Here is a 21481-nt window from a genome sequence, read left to right as displayed (position 1 = left end):
CCGGGTCGGACGGACTCGGAGGATGAAGCGCGCCGCGGAGAGGCTGCGGCGGGCGGAAGAAGGCACCGCGCGGAGCGAATAGGCAGGCATCGCGCGGGCGCGCGGTGAGCTCGCAGCGACAATTGGCGAACAGCAAGGCGCGCGCGCCCGAGGCGAAAGCCGGCGCGGCACGAGGGCGCGCCCAATGATACTCGGTAGGCAGCGAAGCAGGCGGCGGAAGCGGGCTTTATTGCCGGGGGGAAGGGGCTGCCAGCCTCAGCCACTGTGAGGTGCCGGTCACTCCGAAGCAGAATGGTGCAATCCCCCTCCGCTCTTCTGCCCCGACTTGGGTCCTGAGGAAGCGGGGGCCGCGCTCCGACAGGAGGGGCGAGGCCTCTCCCGGGCTCAGCGGGGTCGGGTCAGCGGGGTCGGGTGGCGGCCGAGCGGCAGCCGGACTTCTCCCCTCACCAGTTCACCTTCCTGGGCCCGCTTCTTTGCCCCAGCTGCACTTCCCGGACCTGTCGTGTCAGTCGCGACAGCCGGGGCTCGCGATTCCGATCGCCGCGTCTCCCCTCAGACCGGCTGTGGAAGGCCAGCCGGTTTGGGTGGAAGGTGGGACGTGGCTTTTTTTTCCCTGGCGTGGGCTGTGGTCCCGGAGCAGCTGTCGGGGGCGGCAGGTGTCCGGGCGCTCCGCAGGGTTTCAGCCCCGCAGAAGACTGACGTGCCAGCGGCGGTGAATACAGCGCTGGGAGATAGTTATGAGCATGGAGTGGCAGAAATGGGTTTTCCCGTGTTACATGGTCGAAATGACTTTATTGACCTTGTTTGTTCCCTACAGTTCCTTTGCCAGCTTCAGACAAGGAGGTTTGAGTGCGGGATGCTAAAGCCCCCCACCTCCGCCCAAGCATTTGGAGGAGGGGACTAGGGATAGAGGGAAATCGCTCCTTGTTTCGGCAGAGATTCCCAAACTTCTCTGTCGTCTCGTATACCAAATGCAACGCAAACACCATCCTTACATTGCATATCCTAGTTACATGGAAGTGGAGAAGCTCCAGGCTCCCGCTCTTTTGATTCTGTACTTTGCCACTGTCACAGTAACTGTGCCTGTCACTGAATTTTCTCATGTCCAAGTTTCCAACAGTGTTTTTTAAGTATGCTCTCTACCAGTTGGCAATTGAAGCTGAACAGCGGCTTGGCTGTAACGTGTAAAAGCAATGTTATAAATCTTAAGTCGTTGGCAAAGTATGTGGTTTGGCTCCCTCAGTGCTCTTTCAGAACAGGGTGTAAAAACAACTATTACCATGGAGAGAAATTAGTTGCATATCAAGTCTGAAAACATGAATGAGGAGCAGAGGCAGAGAGGTGATTTTTCACTGGGCTGTGGCCTTTGCAAAGCTCTGCTCACCAGAGCAGTGTTGGGGAACGGCTGTAGCAGTGCAGCGACTGCTGATGTGGCTGATGATGCCCGCGCTGAGTGCTGCTTTTCTTTGTCTGGGTTTCGTGTAGTTGCAAATTGCAGGATTTAAACTTTTGTAATTGACATAAATGTTGCTTATATTTTCTGAGAACTGACTCGTCACACACAGGTCTAAGAAGGTGTGTACTTAGAGCCGAATAATATTTCTGCTGCTATTCTGAGCTATCCTTTTTTTTTGCCATTACAGAGCATAAGGGATTTATTTCCGATTTATTATTAATCAAGAGGGTTGATATAAGGTGTCAACAGCAACAGATGGCTAATACAAACTCTTTCCAGTCATCTTAACAGTTCTTAACTTACTTAGCTCTTGCAAAATACCAACCAGTTTAAAGCTGTGGAAGAAGAAAGGTTGAAAACTGTAATGCTATAAACTGTACAGGGGGAAAAAAAGCCCAAAAAGTTTTACATGAATATGGGCCTGGATTTAATACCCTCTATAGGATTGTTTTGAAAGTCTTTGGAGAGTTTGTTACTGTGAGGCAATTCTTTAAAATGCAGTAGTGGAAAGAAAAGTTATACAATCTACTAAATGCGATTATAGTAGGATTGTCTCATTGGAGGACTCAAATCCCACTATGATGTTTGACCTTCTCATGTTCTTTTCTCCACACAGTATAGGCAGATTTGGAGACCATCCTTTTGCCTATACTTTGTGGTGAAAAGAACATGAGAAGGTCAAACATCATAGTAGGATTTGTGTCCTCTAGTAAAATGAAATTGGCTTTTGATGCAGTTAAAGCTTTGAAGGAATTTTTGTCGTTCTTCAGTGGAGATATTCCTGATTTGAGTTTTTTTGTTTTGTTTTGCCAAATTATTTTGTGTTGATAAATGTACAGTGATTAAAGGTTTGCTTTCTACTTTAAATGTCAACTACTCTGTTAGTGTTGCTGATGTGGCCTGTGGGCAGCTGGCAGTGGAACCTGACTCCTTCTCCCAGGGTTGAAAACCCAGCTGCCACTGCAGGGCATTTTGCTTATCTGTTCCTGGTGTTCTCCTGCATGTTTGCTGGCCAGACTTTCTACTCAGCACCAGAAAAGGTCACTGTAAGAGCCCATGAAGCAAAGTGGTTTATTTCTTCATTATCAGATTGGTTCTGCACCAGTCGTATATAGGAAGAAGAAGTGGAATGAATGAAAAGGATGCCTCTGCTACCCTTCGAGTGGTACTGTGGAGGAAGACATAAGCATTTTTATTTTTAGCATCTTCTTCTAACAGATATACTTGATCATAAGTGATACTTTTATATTTGTGTTTCACAGAGACTTACTCCAGTAGTCTCACTTCTCTGGTGACTAGTGTTGCTGTTTTTAAGTTTAGAGAAGTACAATTTCAGTCTTGGAAAGACCAAGGGGTCATTCATACAAACTGTGGTGTTATAGGACATAATAGGAGACATCTCTCTCCAGCGCAGAGATCTACTGACTCAAGGGGAAGAGTTTTTTCTCTGAGATTTTTGCAGTAGGATGGATATACAATTAGTTCTTGATGTGCCATTTGTTTTCCTGCTTAGCAATGGTATTGGTAACTCAGAGGCTGTGCTCTCTTTTTACCTTTGTGTGCACCATACAGCATTTTGATCTTCACATGGCTGACGGCGCTGGGTTTTTTGTTTGTTCCTGCTTGGCTATGTTTCATGTACCTTATGTCCAAGCTTTGTGAAAACTACCACGAGTCAGCAAGGTCCCAGATGCAACTTTAAGTAGCAGGGATCATTTTTTGTCTGTTGATGGTTGTGTTTTTATAATGTCAGTCATAGCATTGTCTTCATCAAGCTGTGAGAGTTGGAATCAAAGGTGTTTTAGTTAATACCTATTAATCATGGAGAGCCTGGAGGCAAGGGACTTTAGCTTTAATAGCCCAGCTGTTCTCTCAGCTTCTTCCTGTTGGGCAGAATTAAGTAACGTGGCATAGGGTGATTTGGGGATCTTTGCAGTTGAAAAGGGTTGGGGTGGGGTTTTGGGGGGTTTTGTTTGTTTGGTTGGTTTTTTGTTTGTTTTTCTTTTTAATTTCTTTCTGAATCACTGTTTCAAGCAGGTAATATTAGTTCCTGCACTCAGAGTGTGGAATACAGATGTTATTGAAAGCTAAAAAGAAACCCCAAAACGTTGCAGACATATTGCAACATGTAGCCAAGCAGATCACCAAATGGTTCAAGACAGTGTCTCATTCTTCATTTGTATGTTCCTAGCAGAAAGAGCTCACATCAAAGAAAAGAGATGAGTTTGAAGATATCTTGGAGGAAAGACGGTTGTCCAGTGACTTGAGATACGCAATGAAATGTTATACTCCTGTGATCTACAAGGGACTTTCACCTTGCAAGCCAAATGCTATTAAAAGTGCTGTTCTCCAGTCAGAGCAGGTTCAATATGTTATCAAGCAGGTGAGTCTGGACACTGAACTGTAAGATGAGGTAGGGTGGACGCAGCCAAGCTTTGTGTGGCAGCAGGGAAAAAGACCTTGTCAAAATGATAGCTGTAGTTTGGAAGATAGCTCAGTAAATGAGTAACTTAAGAGCCGTACTCTTTTGGCAGGAAAAACAAATACTGATTTATCATAGAGCTGGCATGTCAGATAGCTCATTCATGAAACAGTGTTTTGATTTTGTGTATACAACGCTTTACCATTAACTTATCCAATGTGCCTGATTTTTTTTTTTTTAATTTCTTCTCCTACTCCACTGCCCTTGCCACAAAGCAGCATTGTGAAAGACAGAAGCACTCTCCTTCTTTGTAGACATTTTTGTGCTTTGGGGATGTCTTATTCTAATTTTACAGGCTAGTGATGTATTTATGAGACAGTCCTAAATGCTACTTTCATTAAAATGAGAGTTACATTTCAGAGATAATTCTTTGAAACACTGTCTAACATGTAACCATATTTTTGTTTTAAGATGAAGGGCAGCTGCTATTTTGTAATGAATAAAGTATTTTATGGTCAGACTGGCTGATATTTTATATTGTATTGAAATGCCTGAAATAAGAGCATGTGCTAGTTAGCAGAGTAACTATTTTCAGTATTCATAAAAAATACTTCCAAGTGAATAGAAGTATATAAGATGTTTTGGTTAGTCCTGAGTGGTCAGTGGCTGCTGTAAAATTTTTCTGTTTGTTTATTTTAATGGTCAGTGTTACAAATGATGTATCAGTGTCTGTTATGATGTGACAAAGTAAACAATGTCCTGCAAAGTAGTCCTGTTGCACATCATGGATTGCTAAGTAGTATGAAATCCAAAAAAGTCTTTCAACTTCAGAGACACTAAAAGATTTACTGAAAGAAAATACTTTAGAGGACTTGACAGAAAGACATTTGTATGATGTTTTCTTCTGAAGTGCTGCATTTTTGATGGAAAATTATTTTGATGGATATTTTCTGGGCTAGCATCACATGGTTGAAGGGGGTCAGCAGACCACCCATTGCAGCCTAGTTACCAGCAGTACACAGAGATTACTGAAAGTATCTGAGACTGTCTTGGGCAATGAGCCCAACAGTCTACGATTAGTGACCCTCCTTCCTGAGCAAGGTTTACACGGCTTTACACAAGCATACTAGAATTTGTTCTCGTGCCAAATTGTTGAGGTTACTAAAGTTCAGTATTCAAAATGAAGGTCATTTGTTTGTTTTAGCTTGCTATATGTCACTGATCTGGTTTTTTGATTCCTGATTTTGGGGAATAAGTGCTTAGTTCTATAGTGGATGTTCACTTAAATCACACAGGATGATCTGTGTGGTAATCCTTTTGCTGGTGAGTAAGAACAGTATCTCTCCCTAGTGAATAACAAGAAGAACTTTTTGGCTTCCTAAGAGAAACTGATTTTCTTAGGCTGAAGTGGAAGCAGCTTTTGACTTCTTTAAGCATTTAAAGTAATCAGTTAAAACTACATGTGGAAATACTTAGGATGAAGGATAATGCATTTAAGAAAACACAACTGAAACAGTAGATATGATGGAGGAGATGGATTTTCACATATGTCGCAAAACAGAAATAATAGGTAAACAGTGCTGGCTTCTAAACAGAGCTGTGCTTTTTTTGGTGGCTTTTTCTTCTGCCATTCCTTCTCTTTTCTCCTCTCTGTTCAGTAGAAGTCATATTCCCTATTCCATAATAGTAAAAGGCTTAACTTTTCAATTAAATATTTCCAGATTCAAAGTATCAAATAGGAGGGATGACCATTATTTAAATCTGTTTTAAGAAACTTCAAAAGGGAATGTGCATGGCAGCAGAAAAAAAGTCATTAATATGCACAGTTGGTAGAGAGTGCTTTGTATGCAATTCAGCTACCCATTGCCAAAGTAATACATTATCAAGAAATTGAAGTGTGACAGGGCTGAGGTTCTCCATAAACTCTAACCCAAATGCACTTAAAATATTTCCGTTGTGATTATCTCTGCAAATGTAGGTTAAATTTTACTAGTCAAAGAAAAATGCACACAGCCTTTTTTAGACAGATAATATAGGAAATATTCTTTGAACTTAAATCTCCTCTGCACATGCTACAAGTTAAAACATTCAGATGGTGTGTTTGGTGTGTGGGGGGAAATCATTGCACACCCTTCCCCCTGCCATTGACATCTAAGCCCATTCTTGATTTTTGGGCAGCTTTCACTTGGCTTTCTCGTGTTGACAAACACCGAATAGATTCTGTATAATTAGATAAATGCCTATCACATAAAATAAACTCTTGTGGACTATTGCAGTAGTTCTGCCATAGTAGCTGTGGCACATTAGAATGGTGTGCATGCGCAAGGGGAAGGGAACAACTTTTCACTGCTATTTTGTTTCTCTTTAGTTAGCCAAAGAGATGGGAGAATCACCTGATATTATTCAAGAAGAAGCCACGGAAATCCTGGATGAGATGGGCCACCGGATGCAGTTAGGAGCTGTCAGATTTTTTGCCTTTACTCTGAGCAAAATATTTAAACAGCTTTTCCAGAGAGTTTGTGTGAATGAAGAAGGAATGCAGAGAGTGAGTACCGGTGGGGGAGAAAAAGTTATAATATTTTCATACCAGTCACTTAGACAAGAACTCTAATCTTTAAGTAAAAAATATGAAAAATACCCTTTGGTATTTCTTAACAAATGTAGGAGGAAAGAGACATGATATATAAGTATTTTAGAGGCAAACAGCAATTAGGAATTTTGTACATTTTCCAAATGCTTTCTATGGTAAGGAATGCCATGTGCCCATGATTCTGTTAGATCAGCCACTGAAAGAGTCTTTTCTATATCATACTATAAAATAATAACACTTTTAGCTGAATTGGGGGTGAAAACAATGTTACGAGGCTGAGTGGACTGGCTGTTCTGCAAAACCTTCATACGACTAATGGTAGTGAAACACAGCACCTCTGAGGCAGAAGATGCTTTAGGTTTGCTTCAGTTTCCTGGGAGCCATTGTCTCTCTCTTTCATTTCAGGATGCTGCTGTTTTGGAGGGTGTACTTTATTCCCTGGAAGTCAGCAATGCCAGTCCTGATAGCCCCTATTTGGTTTTTCATCCCCATTTAGAGGGATTTTAATTAGACTATCACATAATGAGGTGGCCCTAGTTTTTGAGTCCTGTGATACCTGTGAACCACAGGTTGCTAGTCTGGAAACAATTGCTCCAAATTTCCTATGGATTCCGTGCTGAAAAAGGTGTAGAGTGTGTGGACAGAGAAACCACCCAAACAAATCAGTTTCTGTTTGTCTTAAGCCCACTGAAAGTTTACATTTGCAAATTTCAACAGTCAGTTGGTAAATACTGGAACAATATTGTTTGCACTGTTCTTTTTTAGTTGCAACACGCCATTCAGGAGCATTCAGTTGTACTGCTGCCCAGTCACCGAAGCTATGTAGACTTTTTGATGCTGTCTTATTTGCTATATACGTATGACTTGGCTTTGCCTGTCATTGCTGCAGGAATAGGCAAGTATGTTCTTTTAACAATGTTTTCAGGATTTGGAGAATCGGTAGCAAGGGGTATGGTAGCTGCAAAAGTATTTGTGTTTAACATCTGTTCCAAATACGTCTTGTTAAAGCCTCCTTGGGGGAGAGGCTTACAATGTCTGAAAGCTTCTCACTGGTGCTGAGTTTTTTTTCATAGCAAGTTCACCCAGGAGTACCCCATCTGCCCAAGGCTGGGGCAAATATAAGAGTTGCAAAGGCAACTTCTCTATCGCTTTTATGGCCTGGGAACAGGCAAAACCTTGCTCAAGAGCTACTGTGGATGCAGAACTTCTTTATACTTCATTATACAGTTTTAAGTGCAATCACAGTAGCCAGATACGAAGTGCCAGCCACCTTGTGTTTGTTGCCACTGTGACTGATTCCCTTGAAGCATTGGCATAACTCTGTTATGTGAAATGCTGAGAGCAGAGCTGGCTGGGAAGCAAAATTTCATGTCAGAGGTCAGGATTTTGGACATACTTAGTTCTGAAGCAGACAAATCCAGTATATTTGTGGGAAACAATTCTTGAAGACTTGAACAATAAATGTGTTCTGAGTTAATATGTGTTTTGAAAACCTGGACTCTGTAAGCACTTAACTGGGAAGCCTGATCTTGGAAGTCTCGGGTATCAACCAGGTCTTCTAAGCAGGCAGAAAACCACCTCAAGGTCTGGTGCAGCACTGTAATATGTACAGGTAAGCTAGAAAAGATCTGGGAACCTACTGCTTTACTGTAGTCTACTTTTCCTGTCAAGAGGTTGGAAAGACCAGTAGAAAACCAGCAGAAGCTGGGAGAATGTGCTTGCTATGGAAGATGAGATTCCCATGTTCTTTGAGTTGGCATCTGGGTGATGCAGGTTAGATTCTGGTGAATTCAGAAGTCAATGTCTCATAGCTGCCTGGATCAAGGTGTTACATTATTATGTTAAAAATCTGCTCACATGCTGTCATAGGTATTGGTGTAATCCTTTGCTGACTTGGATTAGAGTCTTTTTGAGTTTTGGACCTCAAAATGGTATCTTATGATACTATTAGTTTAGCTTACAGGGATTTTTTAATGATTAACATTTTTTTAAGTGTTTTGGGTGCTTCAAGGTCAAAGTTCTCCTAAAGAATTAGGGGCTTGCAGCTTGATGTTGCATGTGTGTATTATTTTTAATTCCTCTGGAGCAAATACAGTTCTCTGTGGTTGTAGTTGTATTTACTGTATGTCGTGTTAGAGGTTCACAAGATGTGGTTTACAAACTCACTCTCAAAGTGATACTTGTGCTGAGTGGAAAGACACTCTCCTGATATAGGTGGTAAGTGCCTTTGCTTTGTTAATTATCTCTTGGCCTCAAGTAGCATATAGAGAGATCTGTGGGGATTAGCTAAGAGAAGGTAAACAGTTGTCAGTAACACTGGTAAATCCTCATGCAATACATTAGCAGGAATCTAACTGGTGCTAGGATCACGTTTCTGGCATCTATGATGTCTTCAAGGCAGTAATTGTCAGCAATGCAGCTAGAAATGTGAATTTATCTTAGTGAATAACTGTTCTCAAGTATTTCATGGATTGAAGTGGCAAGGAGGTTGAAGTGGCACATGGCCAGCTGCTGTTTAGACTTGTTTTAAATGCTTCCTTAAGTAATTTTTTTAAGTTAAGTGTTTCCTGGTTTTAACAAGTTAAGCATTGACCACCGTTCCTTAAAACTAAAAAATTTACAGAAAATTTTAGCTGGTTTGATGTACGTCCCTCAAAGTGATGATTCAGGATCATAAATGATCTAATGTAGTTTAACTAGCCAGGTAATTTCTGTGTCTTCTAGGATACATTCAATAGTAACTGCTTTTTTCTACAAATGAGTGAGACGATGTACTTCAAAAATTTAGTCTTTATTATGGTTGAACTCTGGCCATCTAAATTATGAAAATAAATTGCTCTAAGTGAATGCAGCTTACCACGAAAAATTGAAAGGATATTATAATGTGCCATTCATGTCTACATAAGTCTTGCTAGGCAATCTGAAGACAAATAAGCATATTGGCAACAATGGAGTCCTTGTAAGAGATTTTCTGTATTCTGGTAATTGGGGTATTAGAGAACATGGTTGATTCTTCTGGCTGATATTAATCAATAAATTTTGTATGTGTGGTTTTGTTTTCTGTTTGATTGTTTTTCAGATTTCCTAGGAATGAAAATAGTTGGTGAGCTGCTACGAAGGGCAGGTGCCTTTTTTATGCGCCGTTCCTTTGGTGGGAACAGACTGTACTGGGCAGTGTTTGCTGAATATGTAAAAACAATGTTGCGGGTAAATAAATTACTAAACTCTCAAAATGTATGCTTAAGAAAGACTGTTGGAATGATTCATGTGAAATATGCAGGATGCTGTTATGGGTATGTGATTGAAAGTCTTCATGGTGATTTGATTATGTCAGAATTGCTGTAGGTGAAGACAATTATTCTGTTATTACAGTTCAGCGGTAAGTGATAAACAAATTACTGCTTATCAGTTGCTTTGGATTGTGTGCCCATAACTCATGACAGATACAATATTTTCATTAATTTAACTATATGGTGTGGCAAATACAATGAATGAATATAGGCATAGAGATGAATGAAGTTAGACATGCGTATCTTCCATTAAAAAAAATAACTTACTTACACTTGAAGTACTTAAAACTATTGTGGACAATAAAGAATAAGTGTTTTTTTCTGACCAACTTGTTTGTTTGTTTTACTTTTGAAGAGTGGCTATGCCCCAATTGAATTTTTTCTTGAAGGGACTAGAAGCCGCACTGCCAAGACTCTGACTCCAAAATTTGGTAGGTTTATTGAAAATGTGGAATTTTTTATTATTATTATTATTATTATTAGTGTTTTAATTACTGGGTATGTGCTTTGTAAGCTCCTCAGATAGAAAAGGATGTTAAAGTATGGGAAACTGGGAAAATCTGTCAGAGTACTGGAAAATATTATGGTTGGAGTTCCAAGACCATACAAAGAGCAGCAATACATGTCACTTACACTCCACTGCTTTTGCTCCCTTTTATCCATTGTGTACTTAATTCAATTGCTCTTTACCGTTTTCTTCCTAGAAAATAGGCATCTCCTGACCAGCAGAGAAATATTGTAATCTAACTGTAAAAGTAATGGGGAATCTTTAAAAGGAAGATACTGTGTGACCACAGAGCAGTCTGCTGAAAAGAGCACAAATAGCTATCTTAAAGGATTGCTCCCATTTAGCTTCTGTTTTAAAGCTTGGGCAATATCTTGTGCTTCTGCTTGCTTGAAGAGAGAACAGGCACAGTGCACACCTGTTGGCAGTTTCTAAAATGCAGAGATACCCTTTTCAAAGTTAAATTGCAGTTCTTTTCCCTCTTTGAAAAGGACAGGTGATTCACTTTTTCTTTTTCCAATTTGCAGGTCTTCTCAGCATTGTGATGGAACCCTTTTTTAAACGTGAAGTCTTCGACACATACCTTGTTCCCATCAGCATCAGTTATGAGAGGATATTAGAAGAATCTCTCTATGCATATGAACTCCTAGGAGTCCCAAAGCCCAAAGAATCTACATCTGTATGTAAATTCCTTAAGAACAGGACATAAGTGGATGTATACACACCCTGTAGCACCAAAATTTGAGTTTTGCTCTTCCCATTTTCATAGGGGTTGTTAAAAGCCAGAAGAATCCTCAGTGACAATTTTGGTACCATACATATCTACGTTGGCCAGCCGGTGTCCCTTAGAACCTTGGCATCTGGGAGAATCAATCGGTGCCCATACAATTTGGTTCCCAGGTACCGCATCTTTCCATGGTGTATGCACAGGAAAAACACTTGTTTAGTCCTCACCTATGTAAATAATTAAGATGTTCTCTTGTACTTTGTTTTCAACTTCTCTTGCCTCCCTCCGTCTGACTATTGAGACCACTGAACCTGTTTTGCCTTAGCAGAGGCTTATCATGCTTGTGAATGGGTGTTTCTGAAATGGGTTGGTACTTGCGTGGCTTTGCCCTGTGTTGAGAAGATGCCATTTTAACGTTTAATGATGATGCGTGAGCCAGGCAAAGCTCTATGTTCTGAGAAGTCAGTGCTTTTGCCACTTTAAAATTTCCACCTTTCCCTCCCTTCCTGCTTTATTCCTGCAAACTGTTAAGTGACCACGTTTCAGGGAGCTGTAGCTGTGACTGAATTGGGTGGCTTTTGCAATTTGTTATGTAAAACATAATGCTTTTGAATTTTATTTGAAGATACCAAATGTACAGCACCAATACAGAGTTCTGTGCTTCAAGTACTGTCATGAAGCTACTGATGTTTCGCTCTATACTTCTGTTCTACCATAGCACAGAGATAGAATCACCCTCTAGATGTTAGGTGCTGTAAAGTAGTTATGAGTCTAGGAGCAATATGGAAGAAATGAAGGGGGGTGTGATTTATATTCCAGTTTTCGGAGCTCTTTACTTTGAACTGCATTGTTCTTTTCAGGCATCTTCCCCAAAAGCCATCGGAGGATATCCAGGAATTTGTCAGTGATGTAGCTTATAAAATGGAGCTCCTGCAAATAGAAAACATGGTTTTGAGCCCATGGGTGCTAGTTGCTGCTCTCCTGCTCCAAAATTTGCCAGCCATGGAATTTGAACTTCTATTAGAAAAGACCCTGTGGCTTAAAGGCTTAACACGGACTTTTGGAGGATTCATTGAATGGCCTGGTATGCACAAAAAGTGTTTTCTGTTCCTCTTGTTGCTTATGAAAGATAAATTAGATTTCTGTGGAAGCAGTGTATGATGACAGCTTTATAGAATGTTTTCTCAGAGTTGTAAATGGATTTTAGGGTATGCTAAAAATTATGCTAAAACCTGACAGGTTTTGACTTAACCTTTAGAAGATACTATTTCGAAAAATTCTTAGGTGGAAGGAGATCAGATATTTTACTATTATATCCTAAATGAGGGGGACATGGTAAGGTACTTGTATTAGAGTACTGACATTAGTCTAGTGTCTGTCTTTCTGAACCCTATGGAAGTCACAGGCAATTTTCTGATCTGCAGCAGTTAACTTGGTGTAATGCTACATTTTCTGCTTGATATTGACTGTAATGTAAGTTGTTACTGTGGCAAAGAACTAGCAGAAACAAATGGGGGAGAAAAAATCAAAACTCTTCAGTTGTCTGTTAATTTTTAAATTTCACTTCATCTCCAGAAACAGTGATGACTTTTTGGAAAGAAGGCTTCCTTTGTGGTTTTATTTATATACTTATACACAAACACACTCTTTTTTTTAATATATATATGCAGGCTGCTGAAAGATTGATTGTCCTTTCAGATTTTCTGTTTTAAACTTCCCTCTGTGAGCCAGGGTGACACAGGTAATTAATTCTAGAGCCTCAGGATGTAAGTAGTAAAGCTAGCAAAGAAAAATATTGTGTAATGCACCATTTACCTTTTCACTGTAGGTAGACTTAAACCATGGATCTTTGCTTTTGTAGTCCTGTATATAAACAAGGATCCCTTACACTACTGCAATAAAGAAATAGGAGCTGGCTACTGGTATAACAGAACTCTGTCATTTCTGGAAAAAAAACACTTCTTTCAGGGATCCACACTGCAGGGGAAGCAGGCAAGTTCTGCTTCTACCAGACTGGTAAAATCAAGAATTTCATGACAGTATTTGAACAATGTTTAGAATCTTACTGCACAGTAAACTGAACAACATACCACATTCAGGTTAGCTTATTTATTTTGTTTATTTTCTTAGCAACAGTGAATAAGCATTTGCTTTAGTAGGGTTGTGATATAGTTGGGGAATTGTTGGAGTGTGCTGGCTGTGCTCAAGGCATCAGTTGCATAGAAACAAGGTTTGTTGTTTTGGTTTAGATTGTCAGTAATTTGAAAGAATAAATACATTTTAAAGGCTAATTTGGTGGTGTCAGCAATTATGTGTACCCTGTCCATTCTTCTGTCTCCAAACAGCTAGTTGTTTCTTCCTTTGTGATGCAGATTGGTTGTTACAGGCAGAACATTTGCTTGACTGTTAGAAATTTTATATTCAAAACAGGAACTGCAGAATTACTTACTCAGTCTTCTGCTTCCTATTGCATTGAGAAACTTGGGAGCTTTAGCAAAACTGGAATAAAGTAGGCTGAAGGAATAAATAAGATGCAAGGAGACTTTGCATGAAATCTGTATTAAAGGAAAAGAATAGGCGTGTTTTTCTGTCGGAGGCTATATTGATGTGATATGCTTGTGGTGCTGTGAACATGCAAAATGTATTAAAATATTCAGTAAAAAGTATTTGTTGCTTCTTTCCTTGAATGGCAAATTGATTCCAATTTTGATGCGGGGAATCTTTTGATAGTATTTAAAGTCTAAGGTATTCTAAAAGGGTGAGTATATTTTCAAGAGCAGAGATACCACTCTTTATCTGAATAAAGTTTGTGGTGTGTCACACTGACAAAAAAACTTTACCAAAGCTCACAGGTTTATGATACTCATGCCTGCCTTGGGAGAATTCTCAAGTGTGCAACCCGCACACTTCCTTACTTTAGACGTTTTGAAAGGATTATCTTACATAACAGGAAGAGATTTGAGTTTAAGTACAGTCCAGTTTCTCATTGAGCAGGTATGTTACATTACAATACTTATGTTAGGATTTCCATAAATTTAATTTGGCATGAGGCCTTCCTTGTGTATGAGAGTTGATGAAAAGGGCTATAAGGACCTGTACATCTGATTTAAAACTTGTAGTGTCAGAAATGCCTAAGCAGAATTATGGTCTCCATTTCCTTAGTGATGAACGTATCCATCAAACCTCTTTTTATGTGAAGGCTCAGAATACTCGTTCCAGAGACAAAGGAAGCATTTGTCACTGTTAGCCAGTGGAAGGAATTAAAGTGTTTGAATTTAAAGTGTTTTAATTAGAGAAATGTCTGGAATTGGTTCTCTCCGTGTCATACTATTAGGCTGCCAGTTCCTGGTGTGGATTGTTTTGGAACATCTCTCCAATTGAATGTTTGGTGTAATAATTGGTCTTCAGTGATAAAACTTAATGAAAGAGTGGTGCATTTTAGGCTGTTTCAGTAGAGTTATTCTCCCTTTTGCATCTTCCTGAGTGTTGTGTTTTCCTATTAGATAACCTGTGTGCCAAAAAAGCAGTCCTATCTGGCCTCACCCTGCATTCCAACGTTGCTCAACTTGTCGATGGCCACGTGGTCCTGAATGACAAAGGAGTGGAGGATGGAGCTATAGGGGAGATTGTCTTCAAGCGTGCCCTGGCCATCCTCATGTGTGCCACATACAGAAACCAGCTGCTGAACGTGTTTGTGCGTCCATCTCTGGTGGCACTTGCCTTGCAGATGACACCCAGCTTTAGAAAAGGTACATTTGGATTCTTGAGAACCTGCTGGCTTTGCTCCTTGTGCCATCAGCTGTGAGAGGAGCTTGAGGTTCCTGTGACTGCTAGAGGGAGCTATTTGAGACCGTTATACTTGGGATAAGGCCCATGGCTTACGGTGGATGTGTTGGGGGGGCATGCGGGTAGTTTGCTTGTTTTCTTTTGTTTGTTTACCTTTTGATGCCTTTGGAAGTAGGTATATTGTGCTGAGAGGGCAGGGGCAAGGTGAGCTGGTCTCAGTTCCTGGGTTCCAAATTGCACGCAACTCAAGCAGTTATACAGTGCAGTCAGGTCTCAATCTTTCTTCCCGCTGTTGCTTCTGAAGTAGTTAAGTGTTTTCCAATACTTGGTACTTAAAGGAACTTTGCGGAATTCACACCTTAGTTTTTTTGCAGCATCTGATTATGTGGCATTTAAAGCATGTTCTGAGAAGCTACAACTCCTTGCTCTTTTCTTTTGTTAACAGTTGAATCAAGTTCTTTGAGTCCTTGCTGTTCTGTTGTGGTGGTTTCTGATGTATGTGTATGTATGTATGCTTTTAATGTCAAGTCCATGCTTTATTTGAAGTAGGTACTCTCTCAAATAAGGGATAAATGGCTTTTCACTTGCATGTCTTAAATTATGTTTTTAAACAACAGTACTTAACAATGTTTTTTCCAGAGGAAGTCTATAGCTGCTTCAGCTTCTTGAGAGATGTTTTTTCTGATGAGTTTATCTTCTTTCCTGGCATTTCATTGAAGGTAAAAACATGCTTTATACAAAAATACTGATTTACTTGCAGCCAACCAAAATAGCATCTGATGCCAGGGCTCTGCCAAACAAGTGCTTTGTGATAAACTCCTACGGTGATATCACCTTGATCTGTAAGTGGAAGGGAGAATTTAAAAGGGGGTCATTTGGTTAGTTGCAAAATGCAGTCTGAATCCACAATGTTGCATATGCAATCTTTTTTTCCCTGAAATTGCCCAATTCTGAACTATTAACATGAACTGTAGCAGAAATCTGCCTTTTTTGCATAAAGCTACCAGTTTTCCAGCACAGGTATAAAAATATATGTAAAGCAGTCTTTTAGATGAAGTGTAAATACTGTCCTCTTGCTCTGCAGTTATGAAAGAGACCTTGGGCAGTGAAGAAAAAAAGTGCTAATGTAGATTTAATTGAATTCTGTCACAGAGTGGGTATGTTCTGTCAGCACAGAAACAAAACTGGAATTCTTGTTGAGGTTACACTAGGATAATTTTTTCTGAAAGCTCTTGCAGACTCTGTAGCAGAGGGGCACTGCTGTTCTTTGTGGAAGTGAAACTATAGGTATTATACCAACTAATGACCAACCGGTTTCTGCCGTTATCTTTGACAAATAGAGTATGCAATTCTAAATTTAAGTACCTATTGTCCTTTGGGTGATTATACCCCTTCTCCTGCTGCTGTGATTAGTTGTTCTGTACAGCTCCACATGTGTGGTCTGTGATGGCTGGGCTGTCAGAGGCCCGATAACACCCAGTGCCTCAGCTGTTCGAGTGTGCCTCTGTACCCACCTCTCCTTGACTGCACAGCGTGGCAGTATCTGCTCCTGTAGTGTCTATACAATGTGTAGTGTTCCTCTTAGGCCTTGAACTCTGAAAGTTTCTATGTTCCAGTGTATTAGTAAACTTTTTTTTTCAATATTTTGGTGGTTTATAGTTGAGCCCTTTTAGCTTTTTATTATTGGCATTTATCTCGTGGAGAGTCAGGTAGTACATTGTGAGCACAATGAGGGATGCAGCCTGTGAAGTCTTTTTAAGTGAGAACTTTCCTATGGCATAGCAGCGTCCCTTTTAGAGTCTTACGGAAGCTTTAGTTGCATCCTGTTTTCTTGAAAAGAGTTTCCCCTCATTTTACCTCCTGCCCCATGCAACCATCAGCTCAAAGGCAGTACTGTTCCTGTGTACTTACTGTACTTACTGCAGGGCTCAGTGTGCCTGTGTGCACCCCAACACAGCTGGACACAGGCAAAGCGGGAACACTGCGGGCAGCACTTGCTCTCTGCAGGACTTGCTTTGTTAGTTTGTACACAAACCTGCTGAATTGGAGCTGGCTCTGGTCCAGCCAGCTTGAAATGCAGGTGAGACAGGCTTATCAGTAAAAGAACTGGTTCAAAATCATGCCCAATATATATTGTTAAGTCCATGTGGAATTTTTTGTCTGGATTTTAAACCTATTACATGGGATTTTTGTCAATGCTAAGGCCAAATATCTGATGGTGATAGTTGTGATCTTTCCTGCATTAGAAAAGAGATAAGCATAGTTTTTCTAAGAATATTCAAGGCTTGTGGCTATATTAAAATCTCATAGATTTTAATATAGAAGAGAATTGGGCTTTTTTGAAAGGCTGATTGGCACAGTTATGTTTAGTTTTATTTGTAGTTTTTTTTATTTTGTAGCTTTTTTGAAGTGGCTGAACATAGCAGGGAGCAGGAAGGTGGCTGACTATGACTGACTTTACTGGAGTCAGATGAAAGAGTTGCTGTAATGTTAAGCAATCTCTTACCCACCCCTCTATTTGTTCATGTGTCTGTTGTGTCTATGTGCCATGCCCTTGTGTTATCTGTGTGTGTGTCCCCTCCCCCTTATGCCCATATTGGCAGTAAAATGGTATTGTCATTGACATTTCCATAATTTGTAAACTTTTTGGCTGTTTTATTGTCTCTTTGATAGAGGGCGGGTCAGTGAACTGTATTATCATTTATTGCAAACAGTGGACATGAGGTAAAGGCAAACCCTTACTTTAATAATAGATAAACAAAAAAGAAATACTCACAGAAAAAAATCAGACAACCTGACCCTATTTTGACAAAATCCTGAGGGAGGATTTTGCAATAGCAGCCACAACCACTCTCTTTGTGCCAAGGCCTGCTGTGCATCAAGATACTGCTGTGTTTAAGAACATGTTCCCACTGCCTTTTTGTAAGGTTATTTCTGGTAGGTAGGAAAATATTGATTCAAGTCTCTTGAGAACTGAGTTCAGAAATGAAAGTCATGCCCTGTTGTGGTTTCTGTTGATGATTTTGTGGGAAATGGACTTCCTGTAAATGTTGAAATGTCAGTTATGCATCTCTCGCCCAGGATTTTGAGGAAGGATGTTTTCTGCTCACAAAATGTGATGCCATTCAAACGAGTCAACAGGAGATCTACCCTACTGACAAAGGAAGTGTAACAGTGTCTTTCTTGTCAGCTATGTTCAGACCTTTTGTGGAAGGTTACCAGGTATGTTGTCCTTCTGAAAATTATCTTTTTTTTTTCCCCTGTGTTTTATAGGGAAAGTAGGAGAGCTGTGATACTTCTGCAGCATAAATAGTGACTGTTTTCATGGTGGGCGAGTGCAAGAGTTACAAAATAGCAGTAAAACACCACCCTCTCTCCGGGATCCTGATTTTAGCTTTTGACTCAGCAGTTTCCAGTTACTAAAGTAGTAACTATCTTGTAGTGTGATGGCTCATTGTAGGTTTTTAGGCTTCCTGGGGAGTGTGCTGCTACCAGGTTCATTGTTCTTTTTTACAGGAGCTCTTGCTTAATTCATTTTATGTGGGCTGTCCTCCCAGGTGTGGAAATGAGTTTATATCTCCTATCTAATAGCTTTTATGTGAGTCATTAATTACATCTGTATCTCTTTAAATTCTTCTGGTTTTCCAAGGTTTTAAAGAGATTAAACACTTACATTCCTGTAGTAAGCAATGTATACAAATCCAGGAGGCTAAAATCTCAAGTATGTCAGCACAGGATTAGTGGGACTGTAGATGTTTAACATAGTGGAATCTGTTAATGATCTGATGTATGACTTGGGCCGAACTGTACTGATTTGCCCAGTTTTCCCATCTGTGAAACACATATTGCTTTACAGAAATTAAACTGGTTTTTGTTGTTAGAACAGGAATGTTAAATTAATGTCTAAGATAACTATTATAGAAATACTGAACCTTATTTTAATATTGGGATTCTCATGCCTGTAAAACAGTAATAAAACTTTCAGATGCCCTATGTAGTGACCTTTTGAGTTCCTCTCCTACACTTTTCAAAGTGGAATAGTACTACTCACAAGGACATGTCTGTTTGTAATTCATAACAAGCTGACAATCAAAAAGAAAGGAATGCTAATTTTCTTTAAAATGTTAGTTAATTTTCAGATACCTCTCAAAGGAAATGAAAGAAGCATTTACTGAGAAGCAGTTTATACCTGGCGTCCGCAACTTTGTTTTTCAACTTCTTGAGAAGGGTGTGTACAGCTGTTATGCAATATGATTTTACAAGAGTAGCCTGTTAATAGAAAATTATAAAAATTTTAATTGTTTAATTGTTTCTGCTCTCTCCATAGGGGTTACGCAGTGTTATGAAGCCCTGTCTTCTGACATGCAGAAAAATGCCTTAGCAGCTCTTGTGCAACTAGGTGCTGTGAAGAAAAAGAAAATGTAAGCAATGTTGGCTTTTTGATCTGTAGAAGTCAGTGTGTAGTCTTAGTGGCAATTCTTAATGTCTGAGCTCTTAGTATGAAACAAAACAGCAGAACCCCAACTGCCTGGGCACCAGTCATATAGTGGTTGACTGGATTTCTGGAATCATAGTGAAGACCTGGTAGTTCCTTTCTGTACAAGTAGAATGGCACATCCTCATAGTGAAAAGACTTCTGTAGGACCTAGCAACAAAATTCATTAACTTACTAGTAGGCTGCTTCTGAGTCCCTTTACCTTTTGGTTTTCAAATTTTCTCCCAAGGCTCTGATAAGCAGAAAGAACAGAACTGCTTATTTGTAATAGGAGAGTTACTCTGTGTGTTACAATGAGCCTTGTCAGGCAATGTAAGCAAAAGTCAGGAATACTACCGCTTTGGGGGAGTTCAGCACTGACATCTCAAAGCAATTTAACTGAAAGCTTAATCATTAAAGTCTTTTAGCAGTTCATAGTTTTTAGGCCTAAGATTAAAATTCACCATTGTTATACAAAAGTATGGTGATACACATTATTGTGTTATCAAATTAATTTGTGTTGTGGTGCTTCTTGCTGTATTTAAAAGTATGACCAAGGAAGTCCCTGCAGTGTCTTGAGTGTTTCACAGAACACAGTTGTCAGGTGATGACCCTGAGCTATTTCCTTATGCCTCCGTTCAGGAAATGAATAGGTTAAAGTTTGTAATGCTCTTGAAAAGTACACAAAATACTGTAGTCGTTATGTCCCCTGCCATGGCACTGTGCTGGATAGATGTGTATACCTAAATTGCACTTTCAAGTAAAAGGAATAAATTGCGTGCAACAAAATTTGACACCAGATGAATATTTGGTTCAGTTTCAGAGAATCTTGAAAAATACAAGATTGAAAACAAACAATTGTTCTCTTCCTGCAGTTGTCCCCTGTTAAAACTGAGGGAAGAGGGAGGCATGGGGACTGTGAACAAGAGAAAGGATAAAGAAAGCATAACTCTTCTTGAGTAGAAGTCTGATGTCCTTAAATTTAATATTAATATATAAATACTATGTAATTGTGAAAATGTTTTAAGTCAGGTTTTAATTCAGGTTTAATTCATATTTGTGTAGAAATTACTGGAATAAGAAATATTCATTGAAAAAACTTTTTTTTTTCTTGTAACTATAGGTCGAATGGATTCACTTACAATGTAAATCAAGAGGCTGTTAGTAAAATCCTGGACATGTTTGGTAAGTGTTCTCTAATTAATTTGAAGAGAGCTTATCAAGTTATAAATTACTTTTGGACAATGCACATACATTCGGTGTAGTGCTTTTTCCCTAGTAATTCCATAGATTTAACTGTGTAAAAATCCTAGTAATATTTTTTTATGATACTTTCTCTGGTGTCATTGGCTGCAGCTTTGAATCTCCCTTCTTTATTTCACATATTGTGCAAACCAATGACCAAGAGAAATGAAGTAACAAGTAGTTAAATGGCATGGTCTTTATAGCAGGTTGATCAGAATGTTTACCCTTTTTTTTGTTAGATGCTCGGATACCTGTACAGAAACCTGTGGCTGCACGACTCTAAGTGGTTCCTGATACTGTGAGTGGATGTAAGTGCCTGCTGAGAACACGGACCACTGCCCCACTGGAGCAGGGATGGGAGCGGGCAAGGTTCCCCTCTTGCCCAGCGAGCCTGCAAGCTGAGAGGCAGAGAGGTGTTTTACAGCTGGGCAGCTCTCCATGACCGCTTAGGAGTTGCTGCTGTGAGGGTTAGAGTTGTATTTGTATCCTCACTATCTTTTGGTTTTTAAAACAAATTAAACATTGTCTTTTTTTTAATGATAAATATTTAAAGAGACGTGAACAGTAATCGCTACCTAAATACATTTTTCTAAACTTATAACAAGGAATGTGATTGGTTTCAAGTATTTCATGGATATGAAAATGTAATGGAGTTGACAGACTTGCTATTAATATTTAGAAAAAAAACCATTGCGGGCTGGCTAAATGCAAGGCAAGGCATTCATAAGGACTGAAGAGCACAAATCAAACCTTGGGCAATAACCAGGACTGCTAATTGTTTTGCGTTTTGTGTTTTGGTATTTTTTTGTTTGGGTTGGGTGTGGGTTTGTTTTTTTTTGAGGCAACTTGGCATTATTTTAATTACTTCATGAATGTTATATTTAAACACTGAATTAAAGCAGCGCCGTTAATGTGTCTGTCTGTCATCTCTTCTCCCCCTTCCCATCGCTGACTGCGGTGCCCGTCACAGACCCAAAGTGGGGACA

The 21481-nt window shown here is 39.7% G+C and overlaps 1 protein-coding gene across 1 annotated transcript; it reads left to right on the top strand.

The window, feature by feature from the left end:
- Positions 1-241: 241 nt before the first annotated feature.
- On the top strand, positions 242-21410 carry GNPAT (glyceronephosphate O-acyltransferase). The gene is made up of 16 exons (XM_008923607.3): positions 242-269; positions 3651-3839; positions 6247-6423; positions 7234-7363; positions 9548-9675; positions 10114-10189; positions 10791-10942; positions 11033-11163; positions 11851-12074; positions 14494-14739; positions 15416-15495; positions 17858-17998; positions 18905-19004; positions 19104-19197; positions 20374-20435; positions 20735-21410. The coding sequence occupies exons 2-16, from the start codon at positions 3732-3734 to the stop codon at positions 20776-20778; spliced, it is 1893 nt and encodes a 630-aa protein (XP_008921855.2). The 5' UTR covers positions 242-269; positions 3651-3731; the 3' UTR covers positions 20779-21410.
- Positions 21411-21481: the final 71 nt, after the last annotated feature.

The sequence above is a fragment of the Manacus vitellinus genome, unplaced genomic scaffold (genome assembly GCF_001715985.3).
Source record: "Manacus vitellinus isolate BGI_N305 unplaced genomic scaffold, ASM171598v3 scaffold_37_pilon, whole genome shotgun sequence".
NCBI lineage: Eukaryota > Metazoa > Chordata > Aves > Passeriformes > Pipridae > Manacus > Manacus vitellinus.
This window is presented reverse-complemented; position numbering and strand designations above follow the sequence as displayed.

Excerpts from the sequence above, each read along its gene's own strand:
- GNPAT (XM_008923607.3), top strand. The coding sequence starts at position 3,732 with ATGAAATGTTATACTCCTGTGATCTACAAGGGACTTTCACCTTGCAAG. Across the intron at positions 10,190-10,790 it reads GACTCTGACTCCAAAATTTG|GTCTTCTCAGCATTGTGATG; the intron begins GTAGGTTTATTG and ends TCCAATTTGCAG. Across the intron at positions 17,999-18,904 it reads CTTTTGTGGAAGGTTACCAG|TTAATTTTCAGATACCTCTC; the intron begins GTATGTTGTCCT and ends TTAAAATGTTAG.